This window comes from Calidris pugnax, unplaced genomic scaffold (genome assembly GCF_001431845.1).
Source record: "Calidris pugnax isolate Ruff unplaced genomic scaffold, ASM143184v1 scaffold56, whole genome shotgun sequence".
NCBI classification, from domain to species: domain Eukaryota; kingdom Metazoa; phylum Chordata; class Aves; order Charadriiformes; family Scolopacidae; genus Calidris; species Calidris pugnax.
In genome coordinates, this window is record NW_015090839.1 from 7,783,399 (window position 1) to 7,798,896 (window position 15,498).

At 41.5% G+C, this 15,498-nt stretch overlaps 1 protein-coding gene across 1 annotated transcript; it reads right to left on the bottom strand.

Annotated features, from left to right (window-relative positions):
• Positions 1 to 3: 3 nt before the first annotated feature.
• FAM177A1 (family with sequence similarity 177 member A1) lies at positions 4 to 11,703 on the bottom strand. Its single transcript, XM_014941752.1, has 4 exons — positions 11,507 to 11,703; positions 4,820 to 4,886; positions 3,009 to 3,106; positions 4 to 2,189 (listed from the first exon to the last, which is right to left on the bottom strand). Exons 1-4 carry the CDS (start codon positions 11,576 to 11,578, stop codon positions 1,971 to 1,973), a joined length of 456 nt encoding a protein of 151 aa, XP_014797238.1. The 5' UTR covers positions 11,579 to 11,703; the 3' UTR covers positions 4 to 1,970.
• Between the last annotated feature and the right edge of the window lie 3,795 nt (positions 11,704 to 15,498).

Here is a 15,498-nt window from a genome sequence, read left to right on the forward strand (position 1 = left end):
AACTTCCAGTTCAAAAATTATATTAAATATAAAATAACCAGTTAATGCATTTACAGAAAAATTAAAATATTATGAAAGTAACTACTTCCATAGAGTTTGCAAAAAACTGAAGGAAGAATTAAGTTAAGGCACAGTGAGTAATACAGTATTTTATACAAAGAAGTTTAAACCCAAGGCAGTGAGAGCGTTTCTTAAGCAACAGATAGAAGGGAGAGGAAAAAAAACCAACCCAACGCAACTGACATTCATTTCTAGGCAGAAAATTGAAGTATCCTTCAGCCATAAAGGTTTAACCCTTGAGCTATGTGAGGCTTCCACCTTTGATAGCATAAGAACTCCCAACCAGCTGTTTTTCTGCATATTCCTCAGGTGTTGAACCGGGCTGAGGCAGGATTTTACAGAGCTGTCAGCACCCTCTGTCTCACGGGTAAAAAGGAGGCAAAGAACAGAGCATCAAAAGGGATGGAGTACAGCTGATGACTGGATCCTGAAATCTGGAGATTTTCTGGAGTGCTCCGGGCAGAGGAGAGGAGGAGTTTGTGCTCAACAGGCAACTAGCTCTGTTAGAGGCTGCTCTGAAATACCTCAGTGGACTCGGGCTCCTTAGCTGGTAGTGGGACCGAGGCCATGGATGTACAATGACACCCAGCACGGAATTGCACTGAAGACTTATTTTTAAAAATCATCTTAGAAGTCTTGAGGACAGAAGTAAGGTTCTATATAGCAAGTAGTGCAGGTTCTGTGCTCCTTTATCTACAACCGTTTGCTAGAGAAAGGGAGTGGGGACTGACAGCTGATTGTTGTGAAGTAAACCATTCACCTTTTATAAGCTCCAAGTGGAATGACAGTCATTGCAATAAAATAACCTTAATTGGTATTTGGGGCGACTTAAAAGCTCTGGAGCTACCTCTGTTTTACTTAAACAAAAATTACTATTGTTGCAGTATTGCAACAAAGTGTTTTGTTTATTTAAGAAAAAGGAAGAGTCATAAGTTTGGGGTTGTGGTTTCTAGTTATTTATGTATTCTGTGCTAGAGGGGGGAAAAACATCTGTCATGGCATGTCCCTTACTGGTAATTAAACAAATAGTCTGTATAGGTTAATCAAGTAACTGATTCAAGTAACCGATGTCCAAAAAAGTTTTCTAGAATGGTACCATATGCAGTGTCCAGTGCATTCCCTGTAATTTAGCAAGGCTTTAGTGTATTTCCCAGGACCATTAAGAGCATGTGAAGAAGTACTCAAGCGAGTGAGTCTTAATTCTTGGCCCTGGAGTGAGAACATCTTACCCTGATGCCAGTTCTGTACTTCCTGTGCTGAGTGCGACTGGCCCCGAGAGTGCTGGGACTTGTTAGTAAGTTCTGAAGGGTGTTTACAGCCTCCTTTAAAGTTTGGTGATGTTTGGTTTTTTTTTTAAAAAAAGGCAGTGGACCCTTAAATCTAATTAACATTACATCTAACATTACCTCTTGTGTTAAACAATAACAGAAAAAAAATACATGCATACAACAGTGACAATAAATAGGGGAAATCGGACACTACTATAATGACTTGTGAGTTACAGGATATTGATTCCTATTAATCTATTCATAGAGAGCTGAGTTGCAAACAATGTGCAAATCAGAAGTAGGTGTTTAGAAGTAGGAAACAGCACTGCATCTGCAATCCACAGGTCTTAGAGACACAGCAAGTCAAAGAAAAGACATTTTTACTTGCTCTACACATAAATTAGCTCACACATTCAATTTAAGACCAAATGTTTGTAGTGCAATTTTCATTTTAACTGAAGTGCCAATTTGGCAGGATGCCGCAGCCTTTGTTAGGCAGACTGAACAGACAGTGCCCAGCTCTCTCCTGATCAATAAGAACGCTAGAAGAACGCTACTAAACAAGTATAATCCTATTTTTCCTGCTTCTTACAGGCAGATTGCGGCACCTGACGCCTCCTATTTCCTACGTTGTACAGAGCTTTACACTTGAGGAGGGACAGGAACTACATCCTCTTTATTTTCCCCAACGGACTGACAATCTCCCTCATCTTCAAAGTTTACATTCACAAACGAAGTGCACGCTGTTGCTTCGGGCTGGTCTGTCTGGACAGGAGCTTCAGCTTGTGCCTTGTTCTGCTGTTCCTGATGCTGTTTTTCTGCTGCTTCTGACATCTTGTTTTCCTGTTCCTCCTCTTCCTCCTAAAAATAGATGATAACCAGATTCGTAAGCTACTGTTTACCATTTACCACTTACTTAAATTCACTTTAAGTCTTTCCGTAAGAGTACACCAGTTCCTATTGCAAGGCGTTGTTCCACTAGAAAACAGCCATTAGTTGATCATAAAATGACATATATTCCAGAATTCAGATTATGGGGAAAAAAAAGTGAAGGATTAAACTGTGTCAAACACAGAAAAAATGCCCCATGTCTAGATAAGCAGTTTATAGTCCATAGCAATAGGGATAAATCTACCTCCTCTAAAACTTTTTCAGCTCTTAATATTAGAGCTATCAAAAATAAATAGTAAAGCTTTAAATATGTTTCTCATCTCTTCCAAATTAAGATTATTAAGGGTTTGTTTTTTCACACAAAGCACTGACTACGTATCAGTCCTTTCCAGTTACGGTTTAGACAAAATGGTAACATCATGTTACATTTACTCTTGAGACTTTGTTGAACGACTTCTAGAGTTGGAAAGTATATTCCTCGCAGCTGCCTCTTCCCAGTGTCCAGCAACTGCTCCATCCGCCCTCCTGGCACCGCTGGCTGGAAAATGCATGGGGCCAGGAGCAAACCCAGCAGCGGTGGGGACCCAGCCGGTTCTGAGCGATGAGCTGGTGAGAAAAGGCTGGTGAGAAGCAAGCACTGATCAAGCGCCAACGAACGCTGAGGGCAGGCTGAAACAGAGGGTCTGACACTTCATTTTAGTGCTGGGATACAAATTTCAGTTTTTTAAAATACCAGGGAAGGCAAGCTGGGAGAAAAAGAGCGGCGAGAACCCTGTCTCACACACATACCTCTCTCTTCATTCTGTAATACTCGTCAATGGCATATTGGTATTTGGGTGTGCTTATCCCCAGAACAGATGCAATCTTTTCCCCAAGGAAATCACACACTAAAAAAATAGAGGTTTACATACATATTAGTATACATACATACATACAATTAGTATCTAGAATAACATTTTTAAGCATAATTTTAAAAGGTATCATCTTTCCTGAATGATTTTCCATAGTCCTACTTCACTCAAAAGACAAAACCAAAATCTGCTAGGCTAATTAACCTACTTCTGTGTAATTACTCGCTCAATAGACTAATAATTGTTCTTTAAGATAAAGAATAACAAAAGGAGAAGAACAGGGAAATCAGTGAAAATCTAGATGGTGGTAGTGTTTGTTTGAATTCTGCTAGTTTCAGCTTTGGATCTAGGTTTTGTGAGGGGATCAGTTAAAGGATAAGCCTTTATTTTACATATATATATATAAAAAACTTTAACTGAAAATTTTGGTTAGACAAAAATACACACCTACCAACTGCACTGGCACTTCAGCCTAACGGTAACAGCAAACTGGAGAGTTATTTATTGATTATCTGCATACTTCAAGTCAGTAGCAGTTTTAACAATGTTCTGTGTTGCATGCTAATGGATTCATAAAATATTTAGGTTTCAGCTGTCTCAGTTTTCAAGCCGGCGGCTACTGCAGCGCTGCTCTGCTACGCCAGGGGTGCACGGCCTGACAGGGGCTGTGTGTGTCAGTCCCTCTCTTTACTGTAATGATGGCTACAGCCCCAGCTTCTGAGTCAAGGCAAGCAACAAGTCAAACACATTGCACTGCAAATGGCAAATCTGCCCCCATCGTGCAAATGAGTCAGTCATTTTCAGGGAAAAGAGGTTAGAAGTCAGCAACTGAATATTCACAATCACTAGTTGTATAGATACCCTGGCGTCCACAGCTCTCTGCAAAACACCAGTTCAAATTACAAACGGAAGAGGCAAAACTGAAGTGGGGAGAAGGAAGTACTGATCTTCATAAAAGATTTCTGGAAAAAGGAAAGCATATCTTTGTATATGAAGAACAGATACGACAAGGAATAGAATTACACTATACTTTAGAAAAAGTGTGTTTCTAAAAATAGTTAATTAATAGAACAGACTGCCAGTAGCTTTTAAAAATAGTGAAAATTAGGTGTACAATGACAGAAACTCCACAATATTTGCAAAAAAAAAAAAAAAAATTAAGATCCTTTATACTTTGGGAAGAACACTGGGAAGACTAGGACAAGCATTTTTAAAACTTTGCCAAATTTTATGAGGTCCACAGGTCAAATAAACTTCTCTGCAGTGAGTTTGACTTTTGACAAATAGTCTTACTTTTATTTTGTAACCTCAGAAGTCTGTTGTAAAGCACACGACTAGGTGTGTTCTCAGGATAATTTCTAGTTGTTGCTTTCATAAAAACTGTCAGTTTAGTTACTCCAAACAGCATTCTTTTCAGATAAAATCACACAAAATCGTTCCATACAAAACCTAGCAGAAAGCTGATGATACGCTTCCTTGCCAACATCACCCTATCTCCCTTCGGAGAAAAAGGGGGAAAAAAGAGTATTCTGCAAAAGAGTATTTTCTCTTCATTCTTCCATTCAAGAGCTGCTGACTGAAAGTAAAGGAAAAGTGCCTAAGGCAAGGAAGTAATCTCCACAGATAAAATACAGCTTCATTCATACTTCTGAGAAAATGGCCAGCAGCTCACCAAGATGATTTACAGCCTGTTAAAGCAACTTTCAATATTCCATTGCTGGCTTAGCCAAAAAGTAAATAAAGCAATACCTGATAAGGTTGATGTGGCAACTCGCAGCATGTGAAACCACAAGTAGGGTCCCCAGGTGAGCGTTGTCTGTAAGAGCAAGAATAGTGCAAATACATATGGCTGTAGGTTCATGGCTCATAATAATACATGCAAAAGCTCAAACAGATTGAGAAGAAAGATCTGTTTCCTTTTTGACAGCTACCACGATAGTTTTGCTTTAAAATAAGTCTAGACCAGACAGACATGAAGCAAAGTATCACCAGAAGATATAAATATAACCGTGTTTTACATCTGGGAACATTTGTTTCACTGGTTTTTGTTTCCCACTCCCAGGCGTGGGAAATGACAAGCTTCCAACCCAATCCCAAGGTCACTCCTGTAACTAGAAGACCTTTCCATAGTGTTCTGAACTCCATCAGGCCAAGAAAAGAAGTGAGATAACCATGTAGTCGCTTGTTATAATAATGAGAGAATGGCAAAAGACTATTTAAAACCAAACCTTCAATGCGGTCCCTGAGCTGCAAGTATTTACAACCAGGTAGGAATTATCATTTGGAATTGCACCTGAAGAACAAAACCAGGAACCAGGAGAGAGAGGGAGGGTTATGAGAGTTACTGCAGCTCTGAGGGAGCGAAGGACAGGCTGAAAAGCAAAGCACCTGGGGTGACATGAACAACAAGGAACACAAAATTAACCAAACAGGGCTCACATGACATCACCTGAAGCATTTGCAGGAAAGCAAGGAAGTCTCTCTGAAGTGCCTGCACGCTAAGGCAGGCAGCATGGGCAGGGAACACAAGGAATTAAGAGATCTTTGTGCAGCCACAGGGCTGGGATCCTGCTGGGACGGCTCGATCCAGCTCGATGGCTGGAGCGCTGCAGCAGGGAGATACAGGCTCTTTAGGAAGGACGGGCTGGGAAGCCAAGGAGGGAAAGTAGCCCTTTGCACAACTATAGTGTATTCACCACCACAGAGGGAGTACTGCAGCCTCCAGACAAACTGAGATACTTGCAGTAGGAACTTAAAGAAAATTTAGAAATTAATGGGCATACATGGGCTATCCTCCTCACTAAGAGACTGCATCTCTTTTTTTTAAAACATAAAACAAAGAGCAAGCCACACAATAAAAAGGAGAAGGGGAAAAGCAGATTCCAATCTAATGGGGGAAAAGCTGTAGACTTTCACTTTTGTGAAAAGGCAAACTCAAATTTCATAGTGAAATAAAACATGTTTATAGTAATGAGTCTGTTGTATTCAGGCAAGCTCTTTGTTATGTATTTCCCCCCCAGTAAAGATCTCTGTAGAGGTACTTTCCTTGTGGAAAGTAGCAATTAAAAGTGTTGGCTTTTATTAAATGAAACCCATTGGCTCCACTCAGTTATATATGTATTTATAACTTGTTGCTAAGAACTCTTTGATAGTAACCACCTCCTGTGGTCTTATTTAATAGACACCCGTACAGAACGACCACCATTATTTATCATAAATAACAGAGGTACAGAGAGTAGCTGGTACAGCCTCAGGGTGCACCTACACCAGCTCCTAGACTTCAGTGCTCTCCAAGCACAGCCTCTACAAATCACTGCAGCAAGACATCGTCTGTCAAGCCAGAAACTCAAGTTGGGTAGGCTCAAAAAAGCCAGATGCTATATATTTTTGGCAGTGGGTACGGAAAATGTCCTGCCAAGGTAGAAGTGTAAGCAAAACCAGCTGCTATCCTGCTTGCACAAAAGCACCTCCAGCTTGTTGATTATGTGCTCAGTTGGCAGACTGGCTAACGACAATCATTTTGGAGTTTGTTCAGTTAAAGAAGTCAAGAAAAGTGCTGGAAAAGCTTGTTGCCACAGGTGCAAATAATGGCATTGATGAGGCTCTGTACAATCCTTCATAACGAGGTGACAAGGTTTAAAAGCATTCACAGGGTGCACAGGACAAAGGAGGGCCTGCTGTGTGGCTGTAAGCAAGAAGCTACAAGAGCCCCCTGAGTGTCTGAGAGTGAAAAGACAAGCTGAACTTCACCCTGACAGAAGTAACTCAGACACAGAGTATTCTAAAATGTTTGTGGTAACACAAAGGTAGGGAATATCTGAGGTTCACAAAGGCAGACACAGAGGTTCTGACTATATTTCTACTGTTCCCCCACCACAATTAAAAACCAGTTCGGTGTGTGAGGAGCACTTTTAAGTTCAGCTTCACGGAAACCTCCACTTTCTGACAAAGCCCGGCCAGACACTTCTTCACCCCCGCCAAGCAAGGCTTTGCCAGCCCCCTCAATTCAAAAAAGGAGCATTCCCTCAAGCATCTCAAAAGGCAATATGAAACTACAAGAGAAGCTACTTCACACAAATACAACAGGAGAAAGGAGATGCCTTGGAGAGTAAACCACCGAGAACAATCAGGAACAAATCCAAGGAATACTCCTCCTTTCTTTTTTTTCTTTTTAAACCCTTCTCACTTCCTCAGGGTAAGTTTGGATGGTTCCCCAGAACACCTTGGAGACTGAAGCAGAAATGGAAAACCAGAATCGTTCTAGTGGTACAAACAGGGCTGTTGGGCAGAAGCTCAGTATAAACTAATCCCACTCCATGAAGCAGCTTTAAAGCATTGAGTAATACAGGAAAATGAAAAATGGTACCCAAGTCAGGTCTTACTAACGTACAATAAGAATCACATACCCAGATACTATATATCAACCTTCTTTGGCCAAAGAAGCCTTAATGCTCAGAATTTAAACACCACAAGGACACAGTAATACTGTATCTCTTGACTGGAAACAAGGGGCAGCAGTACGAAACACAGGACAGTGCTTTATTCTACCAGCATAGTACTTCCCCTGCCATCAGTCTCTTTAGTATATGTTTCTACAACGCTTCATTATGCTATTCAGCTCTCCTGCCTTTATTTTGATGTTTAAAATGGAAAACACAATGGTTATGACAACTGGGTTTTAAATCACAAAAATCCTTAATGTACAATTTGAATCCAAGTGCTGCATTTTAAGAAGGAATGAACACAATGGATTCAACCATTGATAAAACCAAGAGAGCTCTGGTTCAATGACACAACATTAGTTTCTTTCCTAGTATGGGGCTGCTGAAGGGAACACACACGTGCTCCCGTGAACTTCTAAGTGCATCGTGTTCCTAAACAATCCACATCTGTATTTATTTTTACCAGATTTCAGTTCCTAATAACACTTGAACTTTCCAAAGAATGTCAGGTTTCTTTTTGCCAGAGAAAATGGCAAAATGAGGGAAAGAATAATTTCCCGATTTAAGAAAAAACAAATCCTGTATTTAAGAGTTAATATACACCACCAAATAGATACAATAGATACTTTTTCATTGTTTACAGTGCCAAGATGCATTTTAAATTAGTTTAATTATTGACTGGTCATTGCTATAATAGGTCCTTCAGTGTATGCACCATGTAAAACTGTGGCACCTAAGACAAGCCAGTGAAAACAAGATCAGAAACACACACACCATCCTCCATCAAAAAGCTTCTACCATGTTATGAGTAGCTATTACTTGCTCAGTGACTATTTTCTCCCTCATCCCCAAATTCTTAAAAGAAAATTAGAGTTCGATGGTTCTCAAGAGAGGACTTTTTGCTATTGGAAGTTAAGCTCCTTTTAACTACAGGGTATCAAGATAATTGTCCTGCAAGAAAGTGTTTCAATCTTTCTAAGCCCTGAAGCTTAATAAAATTAAATCTCTTCTGGAGCTTTGTCACAGAGATGTTCTCAGGGTGAATTCTAAGGTTATCACCAACAGTTAGATTGCTTAGAGTTGCTCTGCAAAGACTTACACTCCAGCTTCTGCCTACTAATGTAATAGGTGAATGCAACGAAGAGTTTATAGCAAGTGGCCCTCCAGGGATAAACAGAAAGATTATCTTCTAGAAGAGGTTAGAGAAATTTAATTACTGCAAAATAAAGTTTTAGTGAACAGAACTAAAAGGAGATTTACATATAAAGTGTAAGCATCTAAATTTTAGGACAAAATAGAAGACTCAGTTAAAATTAAAGGATTTATGTTATTAAAGCATTTAAATTTTAAATTGAGAACACTCAGGGAATACTGAATGTTGTTATCCAAAAAATCCAGGGAAAAAAATATTAAGTGTTCTGGATTCAACTCATTCCAGTCCAAAAATGCTAATGAACTGAGTGCTGACCTATAGAAGTATCAGTATCGTTGTTTCAAAGCAAAATTTAAGACCTAGATCTTTTTAATTTTTTTTTGTTCTGAGTGGCAGCAGTCCATTACACTGAATGCCTTGGTTATCATATTACCAGTATATATACGTATTACTTTGCTTAGTAAGAAAGACATTGTTATTGTCTGCTTAGCTCTAAAACACGATTAAACCAAGGCACTTCAACTGAAGATGTTTCTTTAAAACACGGCAAAATATTTGTTTCCCTTAAACTCATTCAGAAGCTTCCAGGACGCCAATACCAGCTGAGCTTTCAAATTTCATGATGCAAAGTTTCTATTCAAAATATTAAATGTGCTTTTTCTAAAAATAAATTGGACCAGAAACAGCTATTACTTGCAACATACTTTTTTGTATCCCAACCGAGATAACAAGTTTTAGACATGCTGCTCTCAGCAAACTGACTATTTAATTGCTTTTATAGAAATCCTGCAATAAAAACATTTTTAAGGCAGCTGTTGGCTAAAACATCAAAGCTCAGCTTGGTCTAACATTTCTTCAATTGACTGGCTCAGCTGGGATACACGAAGCATGCAGCAGATAAGGTAAACTTCATTTAATGGCAACCCTTGGTCTAATCAAGTTTATTCTGTCAAGGCAAAAAGCAACACGTAATAAAGCATACTGTGCTCCACAATAAACTATTCTGGTTTGGGAGGTCCTTTTATTAAAAAGTGAAATAAAAATTAAGGATTTCATAAATTATAAAAGGAGAATAAAGCAATCTTAACTGTGCTGTACAATATACCTTTTGGTATTCAGAAAAAAAGTCCATTTTTTTCCACAGGAAAGCAGGAGAACGATCACGCCGCGCTCCCGGCTGCTGGGCACGCCTGAGGGCTCTTTAGTTAAGTGCCCATGTGTACAGCAGCACACACCTCTCTGCCCCACAAGACGTGCATGAAGGCTGGTGAGCCTTCCATCACTGCACCACAGCACACAGGAACTCTTCTACCGAGAGGAAACGGCACAAAAAATCATACAGATCTGGTCCCCTGCTCATTACAGTTGGGAAAAAATCTCTTACCCATCCACGGATGTCTGACATGACATGCGTATCAGGGAAGAGATCTGGCTCTGAAGATACCTGAATGTTACCATAACATTCAGTAAGTTTCACAGTTCTTGCATTTCTTTGAGTAGATGCTTAGGGCAGGAAAAAACACCCCACCACCCTGCAAGGCAGCTTAACATCTACTCACTGCTTGCGAGCATAATGCATGCATTTTCAATGTATAAACTTCAGGTGTATTCTATACTGATGATATCCTACCTGCTCTCAGGCTAATGTTATTTTCTCATTGTATACAAGAACTGCCCAGCAAGAAAGAGGCAGCAGTTCCATCAATCCATCCAAGATGAAATGCAACAGCTTCACCTGTGACCCACCAGGAACCCCAGGCCCAGCTGAATTCCCAGAGTCTCACTGCAGCTCAGTCCTCAAACTGCTTTCTTTTTGTCCTTCAACATAAATTAATTTTACAGAGAGGAAAAAAAGAACTGATTGGCAGTCCTTCCCAAAGCAAACCCCTTATGGTTCACCACTTCTGAAGAAGAGAGTGAGCAGAAAGGAGAACTCATCACTGCAGTCCCTTCAATAAACCCAGCTCTTCCAGGGTGGATATGCACATAAATAAATACAGGGCCTACTACTGTACAGTAAATAGAGAACTTCAACCACAACATTTGTTACTCACAGATCCCCAAACAATGGTGCAGAAGTCATTTCGATGACAGCAAAGTCAAATAGAAAACAGGGCACTGGTTTCCCTGCATGCAAAGACTCTTACCCGAAGCGAGTAAGTATAGATCCAGAATCATTGACAAAAAGGAAAATGTATTTTAGCATCTACAATGCACTCTACTGGAGACAGCTTTAATTGTCATAACTCCACTTGTATTTGGACCATAAATGGAGGCTCCATTCACAGATCAAACAACATCTTAATGGCTTACAAGACAGATGAATGTCTCATACATGGACCAGGCAGGTCCTTTAAAACTTGTTTTTGACCTATCATGTATTACACCAGTTTTCCTTTATTTCTGCAAGCCATCTGTTTCTTTCCCTTCTATACTGTTCTAATTATATCACATTGCTCATATGGTAAGACTAAATTAAAGGTTCAACTCTCCACTGTCACCTAACATAAGGAAACAAATGCCTTCCTTGCACGGTTTTTTAAACAACAGTACAAATCAAGGACATACCAAGCAAATACTATTACAGGGAGAAATGCTGGAGAGGACAGATAAGAACTGTGAAGAAATTAAACCCATTTCTCATTAGCAGGGCTACTTTAGTGGAGGAAGACTCCAGGACAAAACTCAGGAATACTTCTCACTGCTTTCCCAGTCCCTAGAGCCAATCAAATTAAGGGAATCTTTATATTAAATCAGATTTGTGACACAAACATTAAAGTATAAAATGTGGGTAGTTACCCAGTAAACCAGAAGTTGCAATTTATCAAGTAAAATACCTACGGGATCTACAGGAGGTAACAGGTCTTTTTTCTCTTGTTCATCTTCCTCTTCATCTGTGCTATATTCTTCCATTGTTTCTCCACTTGCAAAATGAATAACCCTCCTTGGAATTTTCTTCTTCTTTCCTATGACACCCAGCTCCACATTCTCAAAGCCTCTATCTCCACTTGCAAGTTGCTATAAAGAAGAAAAAAAAAATTGTTATTTCAAGTACGTGCTTCTGGAGCTGGAAAAGTTCCCCCTTAAAAAACCTCATGGGATATTTAAAATATTTGACATTGATTACCATATACAATGGACATTTGCTGTGGGTAAAAGATAAGATTGAAACATTATTATTTGTAGATACATAAAAACTGATCTCTTCACTAAAAATAACAAAAAGGTAACTGCCTTCACTTCAGCATGGACAGGTGGGATTAAAAACATCTATTCTGAAAGAGCACAGGGTTACATAGGAGTTTCTTAGTGGGACACGTCAAATGATCTGATGAGCGTGTCAATATTTAAAAGTATTGTTGTTTTCAGAATGAATATCTAGCGAAATTGATCAAGTAGTCCAAAGGCTGTAGCCACCCCTTTCCAAGCTGACAGACACCTCTGGCACAGAAGAGAACCGACTGAAGGATAACTAAGCAGCCAGGCTCAAGCTTTAAAAAGATGCACCAAGGAACCTGCCTCGGTGGGCTTTCAGCAGCAATCACAGTTTGCACAAGGGACCATGCTAAAAGAACAACATTTAGGTTTGTGGCTAAGGACATATAAAAAGAGAAATACAATATCTGGTTTTGTTCTTCCAGCTGCTGAATACTACAATGCAGTCGTTGGGTCACAAGCATTAAAAATATATACTTCTAGAGCAAAGGCCAATCAATAGTTCTTTAGGCTAGTAACTCCTGTGGCCAGAGAACTGTAGTATTGTATTATCAAAATAGAGCCTTCACCTCGGTAAAGCTTTTAGATACTATGGCATCAAATGCACAGAACTGCTCTGAGAATAACTCTGCCACACAGAGAAGCACACAGAAGTCAGGAAATGCCAGCCACATGTTTTTAATGTACCACAAAGGTTTTTAAAAATGTATGAGCTTATGTAATTCAAACCCGTATCATAAGGAATACACGTAGGTGCACACAATTTAGGGTCCGTGCAACTTTCACAGGCTCTACACATCACAAATAAAAATTATTAATAAAAAAACCCCACAGTTTATCACATAGTTGTAAGACATTTCTTAATCGCTGCAAGCGCAGCATCATCACTCCTGTCTCTCATGCTCGATGACACTAATTAGCTTTACGGCGCAAACAGGCGGGGTTAGCTGGGAAGCGTGTGGGGCAGGGAGGGGGCCGTGGGGAGCAGAAGGGCTTTCTTCATTCCGGGCACAGATTTTTCTCATGCCCACAGAGAAGAGGGAGGGAAGGTGAGGATCACGTGCCGAGCTCTACAGCGTGGAGAGGGAGTGCACACACGTTCGTCCTCTCTCCCGGCCCTCGTTCCGCTGCTTCTCAAAACTGCAAGTCATTTCAACCTCCCCCAGCGTGACTTTAGCTACTGTGGCACGTTCCAGAGGCTTTCCTGGAGGAGCAGAGCAGAATCAAGCGACGAGTTTTCAATGGGGTAATTCAGCCGAACAGGCATTACGTTTTCAGGCAGAATTACATTTTCATGTAGAAAGACAAAACTGACTATCCGGGGAGCGGCACACTCTCTCCGCTGAGGATCAGTCTTGGGAACAGAGCAGGAGAACAGCAAAGCTACAAAAATATGAAAGCTGAGAACAGTGAAGCAACCTAAGCCCAGGGAGTGCTCCTTGCTGCTGCTATAAAAGCAGGCACCACTCACTGTGACTCAGTTCTGTATTTTTTGAAGCAAAGAGCACCACAGAATCAGCCTTTTATGAACATTTCACTCTCCTTTATTGGCATCGTACAACGATGCCATTTTTCATGTTCAGTCCCAGTGCTGAGGAGCACTATTTCATGCAACACAGCATCCCAAATATCACTGTGATTAATAACGGCAAGCAACATGAGCCTCTCCTTAGAGCTCCTCTCAGGGTACAGCCTCTTCTCTGACTTTGGATCGTCTAACTCAAATGCTTCAAATATTTTAACTTAGGGAAAAAAAAAAAAAAAAAGTACTAGTTAATATTTAAAGATTAAAAGCAGGCTTTAATTCCCTGCACAGACATCCTACGCCCCTCTTACACTACCTACAGTAAGCAGCTCCACACAGCTGGTACTGGTACAGTTTCAGACAAATGAACTAGTTCTAGACAGTAAAGATTCATCAAGGAACAACGATTCTGGTTCCCTGAGTAATCTGGTTCAGAGTTCTAAATTAGTAAATAGAATAGTATGTTTCAGCTGTTGCTTTGGTTATTAGCTCACCAACACACCTGGATGCAGGTTTTAGTCATCACTGTAGCATTTGTCCTTTTAATTTTTACATGCACAACATCAATAAAAGCCAACTCTCCCAGCTGCAAGCAGAAAGTTCAGCATCTGTAATTTTTTTTTTATCTTTCTGAAACTGTAGCAATGTAGATCTATTTTAGAATTGCCAGGTAGACTCACTTTATAGCTCAAATGTTACAGTATCTCCTGTTTGAAGCTTTACACTCTTGATCTTTCTTTACAAATCTGATCTTTTCCAATTCAGGAAGTTGTTAGATGGCTTCGGTCAGGTTGCCATCTCATTTTTTCCCAGTCTCCAACCAGAGAGGGCTCCTCCCTCTCCAATACACTATACAGGCCTTGAGATACTCAGCATGTGTCTTAACCTCATGCCATAAAAGTATTTACTTTGGCTTTTATTCCGGCAACTATTCGACACGAAGGCCAGTCACCCTTGTGCTCCTGACACACCAGTGAATGCTCTTAAGGTACTAGGTGAGCACTGTACAGTGACTTCCTCTTTCTTTTAGGTGCCCTCTTGGAATTTTTCTTGGCTTTATGGCACCCACACAAACCTCACCTATCAGGAAGGCAGCATCTGAAATCACTGCTCCTTGTTCACCCTCCTATCTCACCCGTTGGCCAGGAACAGAGAGCAGAGCACATTTTGCCAGGGTTAGTACGACACCCAGCACAATGGAATTTCAGTCCGCATCCAAAACGTCAAAATAAATAAACCACAATTAAGGATGAAGTGCGCCAGGACACCTGGAGGTAAGCTAGGAGAGCTCACACAGCTAATATTAGGTGATGCAATAACGTAAAGTTTCATCGAGGAGGGGAAGAAGAAAAGCACAGAGCAGTAGGGAGAGCAGACTGTTCACTTTGGCACCTTTTAACCTGACGGGCTGGGCCATCCTTAGGAGAGTTTATGACCCCGAACACCAAAGCCTAAGATGTCTACTCCCCCTCGGAAAGATGAGTAATTCAATTTAACAGAAATTAAACAGCACGAGTCCTTCTGAAGCATGAGACAAGGAAGTAAGAGAGCAAGAGGACGCCGACCAGAGAAGACCCACTGGGAGTAAGCAGCCGTGGGACGGCAGGGCCCCCAGCCATGGAGACCCCGGCCCGGAGGGACCTCTGCGGGGTGGGAGGGCAGGGAGAGCCCGCCCGGTGACAGCCCCAGCAGGAGCCCCTGTCCCCGGCCACCTCCGACGCCTCGGCCAACTTGGCAGTGGGGAAGGAAGGGGACACCCGCCTCCGTTTAATATTGATGGGGCTCGTTTGTAGGAGGCATTATCTGCCGGTGAACAGGCGACACCGGAGACACGCCTGCCCGCCGCGCTGGCTGTAATTACAGCGCGATGGAGGGAAGGACGGAGGGACGATAGACAGACAGACAGACCGACCGACCTCCTCCCCCGGCGGCCGGGCCCTGTCCCCCCGCCACCCACCGCGGGGAACCGGCCCGCCCCGGGGCTCCCCCGCACCCCCGGGGCTGGGGGGACACAGGCCGCGGCTGCCCCCCCGGCCCCCAGCGGACCCCAGCGCCGCCGCCCGCCCCACGGCGGCCCGCGGGGCCCAGATCG

Bases quoted from the DNA above. Each gene is read 5' to 3' on its own strand.
- FAM177A1 (XM_014941752.1), bottom strand. From the start codon at position 11,578: ATGGAAGAATATAGCACAGATGAAGAGGAAGATGAACAAGAGAAAAAA. The intron at 4,887-11,506 runs GTAGGTATTTTA...TTGCTCTTACAG, and splicing joins TGTTACCTCCTGTAGATCCC to ACAACGCTCACCTGGGGACC. The intron at 2,190-3,008 runs GTATGTGTGTGA...ATCTATTTTTAG, and splicing joins ATTACAGAATGAAGAGAGAG to GAGGAAGAGGAGGAACAGGA.